General features: G+C 38.9%; 1 protein-coding gene across 1 annotated transcript in view; it reads left to right on the top strand.

Annotated features, from left to right (window-relative positions):
- Positions 1–19301, top strand: part of EYA1 (EYA transcriptional coactivator and phosphatase 1) — a 152818-nt gene that overhangs the window by 59153 nt on the left and 74364 nt on the right. Inside the window, exons 2-4 of the mRNA XM_061342775.1 lie at positions 9173–9222; positions 10607–10734; positions 12655–12717. Of these exons, the coding sequence (XP_061198759.1) occupies positions 9173–9222; positions 10607–10734; positions 12655–12717 (241 nt within the window). The remainder of the gene's footprint in view (positions 1–9172; positions 9223–10606; positions 10735–12654; positions 12718–19301) is intronic.

Genomic DNA, 19301 nt, shown 5'->3' with positions numbered 1-19301 from the left:
ATATTGCCGGCTTCAGAGAGTTCTGGCGTTGCATTGCAGTTGTTACAGGAAGAGCCAGGGGGTAGCTTTCAGGAGCTATGGGGTGCATCTTCTGCTTTAGTGAAGTGTGGTCTTCAGGACCTATTTCTAACGTTGAATATTTCAGTAGCATTTACTGTTTGGAGACAAATGTGCAAAGAGCCCACTGTTCCATATCCATCTTGTATCTATTTTTTCTTAATTGTTAGCACAACTGATAATAGTTGCATCTAAGCAGCCAGTAAATACTGTGTTCAAGATAGACACACTTGTCTTGTTCTACGGCACGTGTATGACACTGCACATAGAGTTAAAAAACATGTTGCATGAGTAATAGTTGTAAAAATATACCCCATAGCTGCTTGTGCATTTGGTATTACATATTAGTCCTGTCCTTTTCTTCTTATGACTCTTGAGATGCCAGCAGCATCAGCAGGAATGCAGAATCAGGACAGATTCAGGCATGACACTAACATATACAAATCCCACTGAAATCTCTGTTCCAAACCCAGTGTTAGGGCAGTTGTGGTTTAAAATTGATGTTGGGTGCCAGTGATCAACAATGAAGCCTTCACTGATTTGGTATGCAGTTTGTTGGAAGAACAAAACCAACAAGCTAAGTAAACAAAGCTCTTTCAAACAGGTTTCAAATAGGTGCAGTGTTCAGCTGGCATTATTAGATTAGCTATTGAAATAAAAAAAAAAAACTGTATTCACTTAAACCAAATGAGGATCTGGTCCATGGTATCAGCTGTAGGATAAGTTCATAGGTTAGACTTTACCATGGGGTAATGATATACACTAATCTGAAGTCCAATCTTCAGACATCAGATAAAGAACTTTAAGACACTGTTTGATGGCTGTATAAACACAGAGGACCCCACTTTATCTTATATCCCCTATCTGGATCATTTATATGGCTTCAGTTCCCATACTGCCTACATGCCATATTACAGAAGAAATTAAAAATTCAAAGCTGATTCTTTTCTTGCAATGCATCGTCAACACCCTTTTCCTGATCATCTTAGCCTCTGTGTAATTTATCCTGTGTTTATCATCACATCATCAAGCTCTGTATGTGTGTGTGGGGATCTGTTTTAGTTTAATTAAATACAGACTGGGCACACTCCTGAAGTTATTACTCAGACAAAACTGCCATTAGGGACTAAAACATCTGACCAACAGTAAACCTGTTTCAGTAAGCTTTACATTTAAAACAAGAAAATTTATTCATCTTTTTGTGCTATTTTTGGGTTGTTTTAGTTTGGGTTTATGGAATTAAAAAGGTTCCTGCAGGAATGCACATGCATCACTGGAAGTTGCAGTCATATTTAAAAAAAAATCATTCTTTGATTTCCATAGCATCATTTACATGTCACTCTTTTTGAGAAAGTGTTTGGAGTTACATGTACAACAATATACTTTTCTATTTTATTTCTTTTATGAAAAAAAATAGAACTTCTGCTTCCTGAAAGTATGTGCCTGATCTTTTCCGTGTAATAGATGGGGCTCCTAAAGACAGTGAAGCAAGATACGTGTCTTTAACTCTATCTAGGATTCAGTAGGGGTTTTAAAATGATCTTATTAACACAGGTAAAGACTTCAGTGGTAAGCATTTTCCAGAGGATCACGGCTGCTCCAAAAAGCACATAGTTCAGAATGATTGCATCACCTTTTATTTCAGGATTTCAGTGAATTTTACTTGACAAAACTGCATGTCTCTGTAATGAGTAATTTACATTTTGTTCACAGTTTAATGTAGAACATCATAAATAGTTTTCTTGGCACAAGACACAATCTGTGACTACAGAGAAGCGAAGGGATTGTGTTTGTGCCGGCGACAAGGACGGGCCCAATGGAAAGCTGCTTATTTTGACCTGGTCTCCCATATATGGTGTGTGGCTGTCCCGAGATCCCTTTTCTCTACTAAACAAAATGAAATCCTAGGTGTCTTTTTAGCTCGAGGTTCATTTGTAGATTTGCAAACCGATCTGCTTTCCTGAAGTATTCCCCATGTACTTGCTACAAAATAATGTCTCGCTTACTGGGATGTAGTAGCCAGAAGACATTTCTCCTCTAGAAGTATTGCTTTCATTCACAGATTAGTTAATTGAAGGTAAGGATATACTAGTAGTGAATAACCACAGGTTTTTGCAAAGAATAAAAGTACTGTTTCGATCTATTTATACAGGGTTGTTTTTTTTTTTCATTTAGTGCTGTAGACCTGGCATAGTATTAAGACTTCTTTTTTTTGGTACTGCAAACCATGATGCTGTTTTCCTCATCATATTTGGATTACGTGTACTGAAAAAGTGTAGAAAAATCAGTGTTACATGAATTGAAAGATACTGCCTAGAGAGTGGAACTGCTCCAGAGAACCCTGGTCAAATTTAGTTATTGTGTATGTTAGGATGTTTTGTAGCATAATGTATGTATCTTTAAAAGAGGTTTTTTGAATTATGAGCAACTGAAAGTGCTGTAATAGAAATGTATCATAAACCCATTTCAGTTTAATGGTTTACTAATTAAATTACTTAATTACTTATTGATTGTTAAAAGCTAAGCTTTGAAGAGTTACTGCTAGTTAATGCAACTGCTGCTCTCTTCTTTGGGAGTGTTTGTAAGGTCTGTGAAAAGGGCCTTTCCACACTTATAAATTTTAAAACTTCAGTGGGTGAGTAGTAATAATTCAAAATACAAATTTTACTATCTTTACAGTTGGTTTTAGGGGCACAGATACTTAACATATCTGCATAGTTTAAACCGTTTAAAAAGTTCCAGATACTTTATTTAATAAATACATTTAAATCGGAGAAGGCTGGCTTAAATAGTTTTAGCAGACCCTTTCTTTACAAAGTTGCAAGAATCTCAGATATTTGAGAACAAAACTGTTACATATCCAATCAAAACTGCATGTCCGGACGTGCATGCTGATTGTATGCTTAAAAGCCTCTGTGAGTATCCTTATTTAGCTTCTCTCATTGACAGAATGTTGGTTTAATTCCAGTTATTCTATTAGTACGGCTTTTGTGTAAACCCAGTTTACTAGAGGGGACGCATCTACGCACAATTAAGCTTTTTAAATGAGGGAGGACCCGAGGGATTCATTAATTGTTCTGGGGTGAGGCTGAAGAAGACGCAGAAAAACAGGGGGTTTGCCGTGCGGGCTGGGGGCAACCGGCGGCCAGAGGCGCTCAGCTCCCGCGCTGGTTCCGAGCCGCCGGCGGAGCGCGGCAGCGTTTAGCGCAAGCAGGAAGGTTGACTTCAGACCGCGCAAGCCTCATTGCAGTTGTTGCTTTTAAGCCAATAAGGTTGGGACAAGAGAATAGCTGCGGTTTGCATTACAAAAACAAAAACAAAACCCAGAGAAGGGGGGGGGGCGAAGGAAAGGAGGAAAAAAAAAACCCAAGCGAAGAAGGGGAGTGAGGAGCAGAGGCGCGGAGCGGCTGTGTGCCCCCAGGCGCTCCTGGTCAGACCCACGAGGCTGAGCGAACAGGCGGCAGGGTTGGGGCAGCCTCCTCCGCCGCGGCTTTGTCTGCTCGCCCGCCCCGCTCCTCTCCGGCTCCGGCCCCGGCCCCGGCCCTCGCCCCGGGGCGCGCCTGCCCCGCCGCGCCATGGGAGGCGCCGCCGCCGCCGCCCAGTGAGCCCGCGAGCGCGGAGACTGCGCGGCGCGGAGACGGCGCGCCCCGGCACCGTGAGTACAGGCGGGCGGCGCGGGGCAGAGGCGGACAGGGGGAGAAAACGAGAAGGAAAAGCCCGGTGGCAGAACAGCCCCGAGCGGGTTCCGCAGCCGCAGGAACTTTCTGCCGTCCCAGTATAAATCAGTGGGTGCAGGAGTTAATTTTGGCTGTGTTTCAGGCTGGGGTTTGCAGGCTTCCCACCAAGCAGGTATTAGGCGTTTCTGCTTACTGTGATCAGCCAGGTTTGGGGATTCCTCCGGTTTGATTTCCTAGAGTGCTAATGGTTCGGCAGATAGGAACGACGTGACGGTGAGATGTTAAATGGGGAACCGGGGGGGGGGGGGGGAATAGGCACCTAGAATCGGAAACCTTTCTGAAAGGGACAGGAGAGCGTGAGAAAAAGAAAGAAAAAATTGGGAGGAAGAATGCCCGACAGAGATTTTGACAGCGCTTTCTGAATCAGGAAATCCTTTCGCTTAATGTGTTTAAATTTCCCAAACACCAAGGAAAACACACAGATCCCCACAGGAGAACTCTTCAAGATGACAGAATAAACATCTATACGACTGAAATATTTGACGTTTATTGACATTTTAGGTGGCTGAGATAGAACGACGGTCTTAGAACGAGGAAGTTAAAGACCTTTTGAAGTCTCATTACATTTACCTCTTGCGTTTGAGCAACCAAACCCCACAAAACATCCCTACGTGTGTATTTCTCTCGGTGTTTCTGACAAACACCAGCAAGAGGGAGAACTGTGCCTTGCACCGAAAGGTTTGTTCTGGAGAAGTAAAGGTGTTAGCGCATTTAAAAGTGTTTCTTAGAAGGTGGTTAGGATTGTTAGTTTGTTTTTAATAAACACAATAACAAGGCAAGCACAAGAAATAAAAGTTTTTTGGGGGAAAAGGAAAAAAAAAGATAGCGTATTTAATGTAGTTTGTTTCAATTTATAAATGACCACAGAAAGAAATTTGGGATAAGAAATGCTGTGCAGTGTACTGCTGGAAGACTTTAACATTAGATACCACGTATAAGGAATCTTTTCCATCCTGTACTGATGGTTTGCAAAGCATCTGCCGGAACATTGACTGCTGGGTTGGAGTGTAGAAGAGATTCATAATGCATAGATATATCTGTAAATATGTATATGTGTGCTTATAGGCATTATATGCTTTTGTGTATATAAACAGACATGCACACAGCATTTTACATGTTGCTCACGAACCCAAAGCATGCAGTCTTTAGCCAAGTACCTCGCTGCCGTCGTGAGTTTTCCCAAGGCCTGGTAGGGTCTGGAAATGAGCAGCCATACTCTCTCAGCAATTCCGTGCAGTGACAGGCAGCTGGAGTCATGCTTTGCCTTTGGAGAGCAGAGAGAAAAAAGAATGAGTAATCATTTTGTTCGAATTGCAGTAAGTATTAAATATTTCTTGGGAGCCAAAAGAGTCTTGGAAAGGGAGAAAGACATTCTTAAATGGCTGGTCATAATAGGAGCATTGTCACATTGTAGTACTTCTTAAAGGGAAGAAAGTGTTGGGGTTTCGGAATGTTTCATTCATAAGTGTATGAAATGAGCATGCAGGATAGCACTTTTAAAAGAATTTAAACTAGTAATTAAAAATGAAATAACTGTAATTACCTGCTTCTGCTTTAATAAGTGCAATTTGTCTTTGATGTATTTAGTGAAAAAGCCCTACCTCTTCACTTAGAGCCCAGCAGCAGGGTTATTGGAAGAGTGAAAGTATTACCAAGTTTTATGTGTTGCCAGCAAGGTGCCTTTTTGTAGCCAATTTGCATTTTAGTTTTGTAACATTTTGGCTGTTGAAGCCATTATGTCTGTACATACTGATGGTGTAGGGCTTTTAAGGAGGGAAAGAGTGCTGCTCTAGGAGAAATTCCTCTTCTCTCATTCCCTTCACCCCTTGCTAAAAATGACATATATATATATATATATATATCTTATTCTAAGGAGAAACACTGATTTGAAAACTGCTATTGTCTTTGAAATGTGCTCCTTTAAAGTAGAACCATACTTTAAGAAGAAGCGTGTGTGCTGGCTGTAGTTTTCTGGGTTAACTTCTTATTTTCACTTAGAAAATTTCAGCTGGAAAAATGTTTTAAATTATAGCCATTAAAAAAAAAATTAATATTGCTCGTAGCAAGCAAAAATGCTGTGGAAAACCTGTAATTTAGGCAAGTACCTACATCTTATTTGCCTTGTGCTGCTGAAATTTAGAATCCTTTCCCATTTACAGTTTACTTTTCACAGAACATTATTAACTTTTTGGCTTCATACATGATCTTCTGTCAGATGCTTTTGATTTGTAATTTAGCAAAGTATAATAAACAGTGCAAAAGTCATGAATTTTCCTCCGCATCCTGAGCTCTGTGGTAGGGAAAATGTGATAAAATGTGTACCTTAAGTCTTGTTTGATGATCTCTCAAAGCAAGTTTGCCTTCTGGAAATAATTTCTGGGGTTGAAGAGCATGGTATTAACAGATTTAATGTGGCTATTCAATGGATTGGTGGAGTACTATGTGAGGTTTAACAAAATGAGAGAGACAAATTGAACATCAACAAAACCTACATCTGTGAAGAATTATAAATTTAATTAGGAAAAAGGCAAACTTAAAAGACCTCATTAACTAATCAGAATTTGATGTTACTGATTTACGATTCTTAACTGGATGAATTTTAAGTAGCTGTGCTATCATTGTCCTTTTTTTCTCGCCATGTACTATGTAGTGCCCAGATTTGCAATATGTATTAAGAGAATGATGGGAATGTTACTTACAACAATCAAATTATGCACAGTAATGTTTTTGAGGTATCAAGGAGAATGTGTGTGTCATTTAGCGTATAAAGCATTTCTTACTTTAAGCAGAGTGCAGAGTATGAAGGGTGAGTGACAGCTCCTTTTTTCTCCTCTTGATTATATTTATTTATTTATTTAATGTGCCCCTTTGGCTGGCTGGGTAAGGCCATTTAATTTTATCTTTTTCTTTCACTTTTTTTTTGATATGTGAGTTATGTTGCAGTTATCCGAAAATCTGTTGGCAAAGTGGGAGAATATATGAGAGCATGCACACGTCACCCAGAAATGTTTTTATTCTATGAACTGCTCGTCATAAGTGTGGTTCCTTACTACGCTGTAATTTTGCACTACACATAAAAAACTGAAAGCATGTGAAGTGTAGCATTTTGTAAACTGTAACTAATTTCACTCACATCTGTGTCTAATTGTTGTCTGCATTCGCATTCTTGAGAGTAGATTTATTTTTCCTGGACCACTCTGTGGATTCAGCTGACCAGCCTAAGTGAGGATTAGTTGTTTTAAAGTTATTTTGATTAAAGAGTCATTTTTAAATATGGTAACGTGCAACACATGGTTTAAATAATCCTTGAGACACAAAGGAATATATCTGAAGTATGTCTAATGAAAATGAAGATTGTGGATATGAACTTTCACAAATCATGGAGTGTTAGAGGACATATAAGGTATATATTTAATTCACTCTGAATGAGCTGTATTATTTTTTTGCCCTTCCCCCTGAATCTGTAAATGAAATCTCTCTCATTATACACACACATGCACATGTGTGTTTATATATTTGTAAGAGTACAGAAGTTATTGTTGGTTTTAATTTGGGTAAATAAAAAAGTGAGGATTAAATGTATTTTAGGGGTTAGTGAAGAATAAATAAAACTATAGGGTACTTTGGAAAAAATATCAGTGAATTAAAGCTTCTGTTTGAAAAAGGAAGATTTTTTACTATTATAAAAGATATGTTTTTAAGGCTCCTGTGCAAAAGGGAGTGAAGATAGCTCTGTAAGCAAACTTAGTTCTCACCTATAATTTTTTCCAGGTGTTTAGAAGTAGCAGCAGAAATATATCCTAAGGCACTGTGCTGCAGTTTCTGGGGTAAAGAACTGGGGGGGAAAAAAAGTCTTTAGAACAAAATGCACAGTTTTGAATGTATCTGTTCATCTAGTTTGATTTGGCGTGCAAGGATGTATTGAAAAGCATGTTATGCAGTACTTTAAGTACCCAGTTATAAAAAGATTGATGTTTTTCAGTGTGCATTATTGTATGCTTCTTGACATCATTTGTAATGTTCTGCATTGCCTGGCTGCCCCTAGGAGTTGTTTACTCTTGCTAGTAGTAATTCTGTCTGTGATTAAAAATAACACAAAAAAAAAAAAAAACCCACCAAAAAAACCCCACAGACACATAAGTAGGATTTGCTTGGATGATTTTTATGGCACTTAAAATGCCTCATCTCTCTTGTCTTTGCTCTGTGATCATTTAAGAGATGTCAGTTCAGGTCGAATGCAAACGCACATGAAGGATTCTCAGTGCAGACATTAAGAGGATATATACCTTGCTTGGAGAAACTTTTGTGTGCTTTTAAGTTAACAGCGTTTAGCAGTGGACCTTTACCTGAATTTTATCATCTGCTGACAATCATTACTGGGTACAGACAAGAGTCTGTTAGCAAAGCAATGGTGTTTTTCTAATAAGATATGAAAATCTATTACTCACCTGATTTATAAAAGGAGTCATTTTATTAAACTGGAAAATTATTGCTGGGCTTCCCAATGGAACCAGATTCCTCTCCTTGATGAGTGACCTCAGAGGTAAATGCTACAGCTTCCTCCTATTTATTTAGCCAGAAATGTTCTTTCAAGTCATTTTATCAGAAATCTCATTAGCGACTGGAATTTTTACAAGTACAACTTTGTGCAATACTGTGTGGGGTTTTTATTTTAATTCACCCCAGCTGGAGATGGGCTCATTTTGGAGATAATTGTGTAATACTGTTTGTCACAGATTGACGATCTTTACCATAGGTAGATCTGCCCCTTGTTGTCCCCCCCAAAAAATTAATGTCAGCTGCTCTGGCTTTCTTCACCCCTCACCTTTGGGGTGAACTGACTTGTGGGTTCCCCATTGCCCAGGTGCAGAGGAAGGATGGCAAAGAGCGTAGGAAGAGGAAAGCCAATGTTATGAGGGCAAGAAGCCGTCAAGAGTTAAGGGGATGGGAGGAAAAGATAACTCAGCTAGCAATAGCAAAAGGCAAGAGGGGTGGAGGATGGTGGGGGGCTCAGGGCTGGAGTGGCATGGTGGGGTTACCTTTGTGGGTGTGCGTGGCAGAGCCGTGCCGTGCCGTGCCGTTCTGTGCCATGGGAGGAGTGAGCGCCTCTGCAGCTGTCACGGGCCCCTGATGAATCACTATCCCGTCACTTGGCCGCCGTCCCCCGGCACGGGGAGGAGGGAGAGAGACCTGCCGGGGAAACAACAGTTGAGCCTTCAATTTAAAGACAATATGCCTTTCACGGGCACTGCGCCCTCCTCCTCTCCTTTTGGCTTTAAAGGACAGAGTTGTCATCCACAGTAATATCCTTTCTTTAAATTAAGGCCTCATAGTAAAGTGGAGTAATAGAGGCTTCTGTTTCCTTCCCTGGTTTACAGGTGCAGAAGTCCCAAACCAGTTCAGATGTTGCTGTTTCGTCAAGCTGCAGGTAAGCATTTGATTGAAATTTGCTATTTTTCTGCAAGCCTTTTATTCCCCCTTTTAGCTTCAGGTGACAAGTAAATATTTATCCATGTTTTTCATGTTAAGCAGATGAGTAAGTGCTTGAGCATTGCTTTTAGGTGCATGAAACCAAGTCTGTAAACCAGGAGCACGTCCACTTCTTTACTAAATTGTTTGATTTTTATGTTAGGTACTGGCTTTTCAAAGTCATTGTGAGATCATCCTTCTTTATATTTAGGTTGGTTTAGGCAATTAAATGTAAAATGAAGGGTATGTGTTTAGACCTTGTGATAAAATCTCACTTAAAATGTGAAAGCTGAAATAGCACTTACGCTTAAGAATATTTATACATTACGGTGGAAGGAATTTTTTTATATAATTTTATAGTCTTTAAAAGAGCCTAAGCATTTATTTTAAAATGAAAAATTACCGATTCAAATGCCTTGGAGGCAGAATAACCTGTGAAACTTCTACAGGGAGCAATTACTTAGACTGAGTACATCAAATAACATTAGCAAAAGTTTTAGGTATAAAGAAATGAAAGGTTTGGGCACTTCAGTCATAAGCTTCCCCAACATATGTCATGGTGGCCACGGCTCTGGGCTTTTTTATATAAGGCTGTTGAAAACACAAAAAGGAAATATTCAGCTGCTTGTGTGCTTTATAAATGTGTAATTTTCACTTTGAATTGGAATTGCTCTCTTCTTACTTTGACTAAGCGACAGCTGTAGAGATACAGCAGAGTGCTAAGGCATACTAACGCCTATATGGATCCACTGTATGTTGGTCATATCCCTTTTCAATTGGGCACGCTTTATGTAATCCACAAAGCAAACAAGTGAGCAGACATAATAATGTTTTAATGCTGCATTTGTTTCAACGGAAACAGAGGAACAATTAAGTAGTTTGCCAGAGTAAACACATACATCAGGAATATCTCATTCCCTGTCAGTAGATGATAGGTTTCCACAATTGCTTCAAGTGTTTTATTTGGTTTGGAGGCCCATTATATAGCCACTGAGCGGTTAATCTTGAAAAAGCAGTGTTAATTTGTTTTTAAGAGAATGTATGTCATCATATATTGGTGATTCTGTCTTTTTACGTATCTTAAAAATACAAGGTGACACAACTGTTTAAAGTACAGTACTTCATGCGTAAGATTTATTCTGTTTGAAGCTGCAAAAATAATTATGGTAACTGGTCAGTCACATTTTGGAGGGCTACAAATGAGTTTTGCACTAGAAATGACCAAGTTAAGAGAAACTGTTCATTTTTTGCTCTTTTCAGGATGTTGATTAATAGCAAGCTGCATCTCATATAGGTAATTCATATTGAATATGTCACTAAAACTAGCTGCATATTATTTTCAGGTCTATGGAAATGCAGGATCTAGCCAGCCCACATAGACGACTAAGTGGTAGTAGTGAATCCCCCAGTGGTCCAAAACTTGATAACTCCCATATAAATAATAATTCCATGACACCCAATGGCACAGAAGGTGAGCCACCATTATTTTTAGTCTTTCATAATTTATTTTTTCTTCTTGTTGCATTGATGTTCTTGCAGTAAGTAAGCTACATAGAGAAAATGTTTTACTATTTTAGGTGTTCTGTGCTTGTGTAATATTATGTGGAAAGCTGATGATCAATGTTTATCAGGAGTTACTCTTATCGAGTTTCAGCAATAGCTTTCATTCCGGGTTTATGATACTTTCATGGAGTTTGAATGGACTGAGCAGGTAGTATGTGCGGAGCTTGAAAAAAACCTCCAAAAAAACCTGACAGGGTAGTTTAGTCATGAGGAAAAAGAGCGTTTACAGTTGTACTACAAAACTCAGTCTTTCAGTGTTTTTCACTATGCGGGTATTTCTTGATGTTCTCCCTTTTTTCAAGCTCCTAAGGCTATGAAGTTTTCTCAAGTAGGCTAATAAAACTAAGTGTTGAAATTTCCTCGGGCTAGCTTACTGGCTCTGATGGAGTGGCCAAAATTCAAACAGGTGTAGTAATTCAATGGGGTAAACTGATACCTATTCTTCAAGAAGCAGTCAGGCAGTTTATAAGTTATGTTTGTTCTCAATAGAATACAACAGCAGAACAACCTAACAGCTTGGCCAGTAATACAAGAGATATATAATACATACAATAATACTTATAATGAAACACAGAAGGGTTTATATAATAAGCAGCAAAAAATACTCTTTCCCATAACATTTCTATGGTTGTAGTAGCAAAGATTGTACATGACATTTAGATAGCTATGTCAATAGAGATTTTAATGCATTATGAGAAAAGTCACACAGCTTCGATATTACTGTTCAGTATAAATGTATAGTTAAACAACTGCTGTAGCAAAGATAGGACTTTTTTCCTAAGAACTGGATCATATTAGTGCTGTCAGACTGTTTAGGATTATGGACATGCGTTGCATTCTTCCAGGAAAGGCACATGTCAATCAAACAGATGTCATCCCCCCTCAATTCCCCAAACATCTCTGTTATTCATTCTAATTGGAGTCCTCTGTAGTGGGGAGGGTTTATGGGTTATCAGATTAACAGGCATTTGTGCCAGAGTTGTGTATAATTTACTTTTTGTTATTGCTGTAAAAGTATTGCTGCAAGCAAATTTTAAGTCATTTTGAAAAAAAAAAAAAAAACAACCACCCAACAAAACAGCAACCCCCAGAACTTGCTTTTTAAGGAATAAAGGAAGTGTTTAATGTGTTAAGTAGTTCAAGCAAAACAATATTTCATGTCCTTAGATGAGTCTTCTTCCTTTTAAATACCCAGGTATATTATCATATTTTAATATTAAATTATAGGTGTATACTACTTTTGGTATAGGATAAAATTGCTTGATAGTGTGAGGTGTCCCTGCCCATGGCGGGGGGCTGGAACTTGATGTTCTTAAGGGTTTCCAACCCTAACTATTCTATGATTCTATGAAATTAAAATTCCTCTAGGTCACAAAAGCCTTTGCTGTAAACTTGACCATCTTTCGTACCTTCTGTGTTACTTGAAGGTTCTTTATTAGCATAGAAATAAGGAATGTTCCTTGAAACACTGATATACACTCATCAGCTGGCTTGACTTTTTGTTCTAAGTAGTTGTTGTGTGTAAGCATACACGCTGAAAAATGGGTGCTTAATAAGTTTGTCAGGAAGCAAGCTGTACGTTGTATCTATTCACTGACCTCAGGTAGCAAATAATTTTGGAAGTAATATCCCAACTTCTAGGTGGGTATCAGAGCCTATTGAAGAAAGTAAATCAAGCCATGGTAACTAATTTATCTGATACGAGAATCTTAAAGTTCATGTTTATTAATTTGGGGTGAATTCTACCCAGAAAACTGTAACTTGCAATCTGTGTTTACCTTCTGAGTGGAAGCCAAATGGTTTTCTTTTGTTTGCAATTTTCCCTCAGGTGACATGACCCTCCTGAGCACTGCAGACTGGTTGCTAAGCCCTAACACACAGAGCCCTGCAGGTTTGGGGGGCTGTGGTGGGCTCAGGAGACGTGGGCATTCAGCATGCGGTTTCAGATGTTGTCCAGATAGCGTCCTGAGAAATAGCTTGTGCTTGGCGATTCTGGTCTAAACTTTCTAAATTGGAAATTCCTGTCTCTGATTGCTCTTAAGTGACAAATAAGGAAAAATCTGTGAAAGAAACAGAATAATTTATTTCTGAATTAGATGTGTGCCAAGAGACAAAATTTGTGAGTGAAGCAGATGCCTAAGAATCTGAAGATGGAACTTTTTACTGTTAATCTGTTTTGAGAAAATGCTTGGTTTGGGTTCTTTGAGCTGCCAAACAGGCTTAAGAAAAAATGGAGTGAATGAAGTGAGGGTTTCATATATTTTTTTTAATGAAGGGTGAAGTAAAATTATTTTTTCTGAGATACTTGAAGCAGAATCCTGCTGAGGCACAAGTGGCAGGTTGTAAGGATGCGGTTGTAAGGACTTGCCAAGCACCTTTCTTAAAATGCTGCAGTGTGGTTTGCTTGCTTTTTGCATGTGGAATGGAGATGTGGGTTGCTGAACATTCACATGTTAAATATAGTATGTGAAACTGGCTTCTAGTCTAGTACACACTCATGCTCCCTAACTTGAAAGAGCCCTCCTTTTCTGGCATAAGAGACCTTCATGTGAACAAGAAATAGGGCCTCTAAGTATTTGCATGTTATAAATATCTTGTAAAGATATGTTAAATTTGATTTGACTATGGGTGTGATTTCGGCAGGTTTCCATACCCTGAAGTGCAGGATATGTTCACTAGATGAGGGGGAGGAAAAAAAAAACAAGGAAGAAAAAAACCAAAACCCTGTCCCAAAGTGAAATGGCCCTGTTTCAAACAAATGTTCATTAATTCCTCTAAGGCACATTTTCAGACTTGTCTCTTATTGATGTTCTGTGAGAGGATGTGGTTGGAAGATAGCTCACTGTTATTAGCTAATATTTTTAGCTTCACACTTAGTGGTAAATTTTCAAAGCACTGAATAGGGATTTAGTTGTGTGATTGAGTCTGAGTTTAATCTCTGCATGCAGCTTTTATATAATAACTCTTTGTGTGCTTAATTTCACTTTGGTAAGCAACATTCCTCTTCTCCGGGCCAGGCAGCATGGTCTTCAAACCAGTGATGGGGAAGTAACAAGGAAATTATAGACCTTGACCAGTCGGAAGTTTCCCAGGATCAAATGCAGAGGAGTAACACTAAAATGTCTGGCTAAAGGCACTCAGAAAAATCAGTCCTGGCATGCCAAGGTGGTGCTGATGATACAGATACTGCAGTATTTGAGTTTTCTATGTCCTTTTTAAGTGTTTTTCCACAAAATCCCCTCCTTTGTAGGGAGCAGCAGACACTGGACACTTTTAAAATATTGGTCCTGTACGACTTGCCTGAGAAAATATGTTAAAGTGAAAAAAAAAAAATATATATATATAATTGAAGTAGGGACCAAAATATTCATAGTCGTACCTTATCTCTAATCTTCCTTTGTCAGAGAATTGCTGTGGTGGCTTGATAATGAAGGAGTTAAAGAAACAATAACAACAGAAGCTAATAAAATTGTCATTCATTAAGTTTTGTGAGACAGCTAGTGGCTATTCCAATAACAATGCCCACTTTCCTAGATACACTTCAGAGGTGAAAGGCTGAGAGTAATTAATAAATTTGAAAGGAGTAGCAAAGGTGTTTTCCATAGTGGACAACTGCATCCAGTTTCTGCCTACAGTGATCTTGCCTTTTATCTAAATAATGTAAATCAGTTCTGATGGATAACACAGAGTGAGAAACAGATGCCTGTGGCCCATCATGGTGATGTTTTATGCATCTGGAATGGAAAAGAATAGATGAAGATGGGGAGAGAAGGAGCTGTGGTTTTCCAAGCAACTACTCTTCATTCATGTTAGGAGTATGGAGCTACTTCTGCCCTCATTTTTGAGTGTGTTCAGAAGGAAGAAGAGAAGGCATTTTCTTACCAAGCAGTAAGGAAAAATGGATAACAAATTGAAGATCAGATTTTCAAAGATACGTAGGAAGGGAGGCTTCAAAGGGAGTTGGACATCAAAATTCCTTTGGAAAAAAAAGTTCTTGCTCTTTAAGTACATGCTGCAACATGAGAATGAGATCCCACACAAAGGCAGTCATAACTCCCCACTACGTGACTATCTGATGGGTGGCCATTAGAAAGGCTGTTTAAAGTCTAGTCAACATAAATCCATCTTCAGGGTTTCAAAAGGCAGTGCTGTGTAGTGTGTTTGCTGTCAAGTTGCAATATTATAGAATGAAGAAAAAGTTGGTTTCAGTATTTTCTGAAATAATGATGGAGTAAGATGTTGAAACCCATAGAGAAGGTATGAGCTATTCATTGTTATGGCACATTATTTAGGTTTCTGTAAGTAAATGATATGTGAAGAACTCATTGTAATTCTAACAATTCTTCGTAGCACTCTTTCAGTATTGCAATCAAGCCTGCACATGGGCAATGGATGATTTTTAATTTTGTATAAGTTATTTGTAGTTTTTAATAGTTACTCATAATTTTGTGTACTTTGGCATAAGAAGTTGCAGTAGGTGATGGCAATCAGAATGATTCTCCTTTGGGAGATGTTAGGGTTCTGCTACCATTAATTGCTCATTTCTGGAGTTTCTGCCAATTATGTGTGCTGAAGTTTCTACACTTGTGTTTGTGATGAAAAGCTTGATGGCATGAATGTAACTGAGGCAGGGATGACTCCATATTTAGACATCCTGAAAAGATAGTGCAGTAAAGTTGAATCTAGTATTTGCATTTCAGAAGGGTGTATCAATAACTATTGATGCTAACTTCTTTACTCAGCCCCAGAAGAGCACAAAAGGACAGTTGTGTGGCCAGAGGCAAAGACTGCATTGGTCCCAGGCCCCAGACTGGTAAAAGTAACCTGGGGCTCTGTAGGTCCTAGTAATAATCTTCAACCTGCTGCCACTTCTGGAGGATAAAAATCAGATACAAATCACTGCCCATTTACGTGAAGGCAAGGGGCTGACTTGGACTATTTTTTCTTCTCTGCTCCTTACCTTTTTCTTCTTGCTGTATTACATTGGCTTCCTTCCAGACTCTTTGTCTTATCTGTGCTTTTATTCTCCTGCTTCCCCAAGAGTCCTTCTGTCTGTTCTGAGCACATGTAGCATAATGCTCTATTATTCCTCTTTCATAGGTTTCTGGCCACTGAAATAACTACTTGTCTACTCCTCTGTTGGCTCAGTTCAGCAACTCATGTTGCAAGGTCTTGAGGAGGAGACTGGCTAATAAACATTTCTGTATTTATTGTCTTTTCTGTGTGTTTGTGCATCTGTTTGTGAAAGCTTCACCATTTTGTTTTCTCCCATAACATTTTCCTGAAAGGACGGGCCTCATTAAAGGAAAAAGTTAATAGCAATACTAGTTCCCACAAACATTCAAGGGAAACAAAATACCATAAATGATGAATGACTTAAAAAAAAAGGAACATCTTGGAAGCACCATTTATTTTAATATCACTTATTTTTGCAGCTTCTCATAACCCTTTTCACAGCACATGCTGTTCCAGACCCTGGATGTAGAGCGTGTTGTTGTGGAAGTACTCTCTGAGTGTGTCTGAGGGTCCCAGAGCCCTGCTGGCACAGTGGCTTTGCACAGGCAGCGGGATGTCAAGGACCTGTAAAGATATACACTACTTTACTGAAAACTGTAACTGCAACACTTCATGCTAGGTGCAGTGTCTCTTCAGTGGGACCAACCTGTTACGCATGATCTGCATGTATGTGGTCGTGTGACTGCACTGCATAAGATAAAAATATCATGCACCTAGCCAGTAATACAAATGAAAAGGAAATCCAGCCCCTGCTGTCCATGTACACCAGCAGAAACTCCAGGGAATGGGAGCAGAACATCTTAATCTAAGATCACACATAAATAAACATTGGGGTGGTATTTGAAGAGCCTTTGCATCTTCAGAGACTTGCAAGTTGATGTTTTAGCACTTGCATTTGCATCTTGTAATCTTCAGAGGGGTTTCGCTTATCACAGGTAGATAAAAAAACATAAAACTTGGTTACACTTCAGGGTTAGCAGTGTCTCCCTGGTCACTGAAGGAAGTACCTGTGCCACCTGGTTTGGTGAGACAAGACGAGGAGTTTGCTGCTGCTGGGTGGAGGGGAGCACAAGCTGCTGCTTATCCCACTTTGTCCAGGTGAATTTGACTTTAAGTCTGATGGTCCTGGAGTTCAGACCCTGGCCAAAAGTAAAGGATATTATTTCCCACTTGTGGAAGGTCCCACCCACTTTATCATTCTGCTTCTGTCTTCATATCTTAGTCTTGTGTCTTGTACACCTTACTGACTGAGTGGGCTTGAGTGGAAGGTCCCATCCACTTTATCATTCTGCTTCTGTCTTCATATCTTAGTCTTGTGTCTTGTACACCTTACTGACTGAGTGGGCTTGACTTCTCCATGATGCTGTCTGTTCACTTGAAGCCCTCCAGGTTCCCAGAAATTAGCTGAAGGCAACCTTTTTTGCGTTGGTATCTGGGGCTGTGACACTATGTGGTCATCCTGTCTGGCTTTAAAGAGTACAGGTATTTCACACGGATGCCTTGCAAACTATTATACATGTACTGCGGAGTTACCATGGTCAGATTCCCAATCAAGGATTTAAGAAGAAAAAAAAACATTAAATAAGAAAAAATAAAGGAAATAGGCCATAACATCTTAAAAAGGAGTGTTTCTGGATTTATGCTGCCTCTTTTGTGATAGAAGAGATACAATCATCAGGTGTAAATTGACAAGTGAGTGTGAAAGGGTAACAACATTAGTTTGACGCAGATATTCTCAGCTTCAACTTCAATGAATGAAACTATTTTAACCCATGACTGTACTTTTCATATGAATATCCAGGTTAAATCTTGATTACCAGCTACAGATACAATCAAAGCTTGACTCCACCCAACTGGTTTTGAATTTTCTTCCTGATTTTGCTCTGATTTTTGAACTGCCATTTCTTTGTAAATTTAAGTTTTTTACTGGTGGATGAGCAGGTTCAAGAACGTTAAAAGCTTTTTCAGTTGTAATGCTTAACAGAAGAGGAGGATGAGGGTCGTGGGGTAACCGTGCATGCAGTGAAAGTTAGGTGTTAGTCACAGCCCCAGTACTCAGAAGTTTTGAAGCCTCCTCAAATCAGTGGAGGGGACAGCAGGAAACAGTCTGGGCTTGAACTAGAATGTGCTGCTTTGAGCAGGGACTTTCTTTCAAAACAAAACATAAATTTAGGCTGGAAATTACCTTGTAGTAATTACCATTTGGTAATTTCCAGACAATGAGATTCAGAAAGTGTCCTCTGCTTTGAGAAGCAGGAGCAAGTAATTTTGTCAGACTTCATGCTCAGGAGCTAATGATTTGATAGCCTGATAAAAAAAGAGAATGTTCTGAATAGAAATTAGTGTAATTGAGTAACCTGTTTTGTAAGTAGCTTGCAACCTTTATTACCTGCTTATATTTGCAAGATTCTTCAGTACAGAGGAGATACGGAAAACACCATCCGCTTAGAGATTCAAGGTAGAATTTTTGTCCTATTGTTAATGACAATTGTCTTTGAACTTTCAGGGTGAGCTCTGTGTTTCTAGTGGGCAGAGAAAGAGCAACAGTGTATGAATAGTAATAGGTACGTAATCAAGATATCTACCTGGTGTTTAGCTCCTAACATTATTTTAAGACATCACCTTGAGACAAACCAAAATAGGGCTAGAGATTGTATTTATGTATGTCTATAACCTAACAGCCTTGCTTACTTTGTTCACTCTTTGTGCCCCATGGACACTGAGAGCTGCCAGCCACGAATGGTTTCATTTTGCCCACTTAGTCATATAATACAAAGAATATAATATTACAGTGTTATTCAGTCTTAAAACCGCAAAATTAAAAAATATGTTGTAAGTCATCCATGCTTACAATATTTTTATTCTGATTTAATGTCTCTGGCGTAGCTGTTAACAAAGACTGTTCAGTAGATCAAGTCTTATATCTATTGTAGATAATCAAAGTAATTTTAAAAATGTATTTTAAAAACTCTTTTGCATGCTTGCAATTGCAGTCTCTAAGAGGTTTTCATATGACTTCTATGTTAACAATGGCCAAATATTAGGTCTCTAAATCCATATTTAAGATAACCAGCATCTCATTCCTCATAGCACCCTTTACTGCTGTATACACCAGAGACTGCATGACAAGCTGTGAACTCAGGAAGTTGTTACTTGGCCAATGAACCACATGAGCTTGTAGGTTCTGGTCTGAAGTTCTTTCTCTCGGTGGAGTTCAAAAACTGCCATTTAAGCCATTTTTAACCATCTTTTGTTATATGGCTGACAAAACAAGGCACATTGCACTTGCAATCTCTGGGTGTCTTAAGAAGACATCTTGACAACTGGTGTAAGATTAGATCAGCAATTATGCTATCTCAGAATTTTGTGCCTTTTTTTTCTCAGTGCTATCATGTGTGTTATCTGATAATTATTTTTTTTCTATTATTCTGTTGTGGGTTTTTTTTGCACAGTTTCTTT

The sequence above is a fragment of the Neopsephotus bourkii genome, unplaced genomic scaffold (genome assembly GCF_033783945.1).
Source record: "Neopsephotus bourkii isolate Nb327-2 ecotype Australia unplaced genomic scaffold, CSIRO-AGI_Nbou_v1 NB_1820, whole genome shotgun sequence".
Taxonomy (NCBI): Eukaryota; Metazoa; Chordata; class Aves; order Psittaciformes; family Psittacidae; genus Neopsephotus; species Neopsephotus bourkii.
This window is presented reverse-complemented; position numbering and strand designations above follow the sequence as displayed.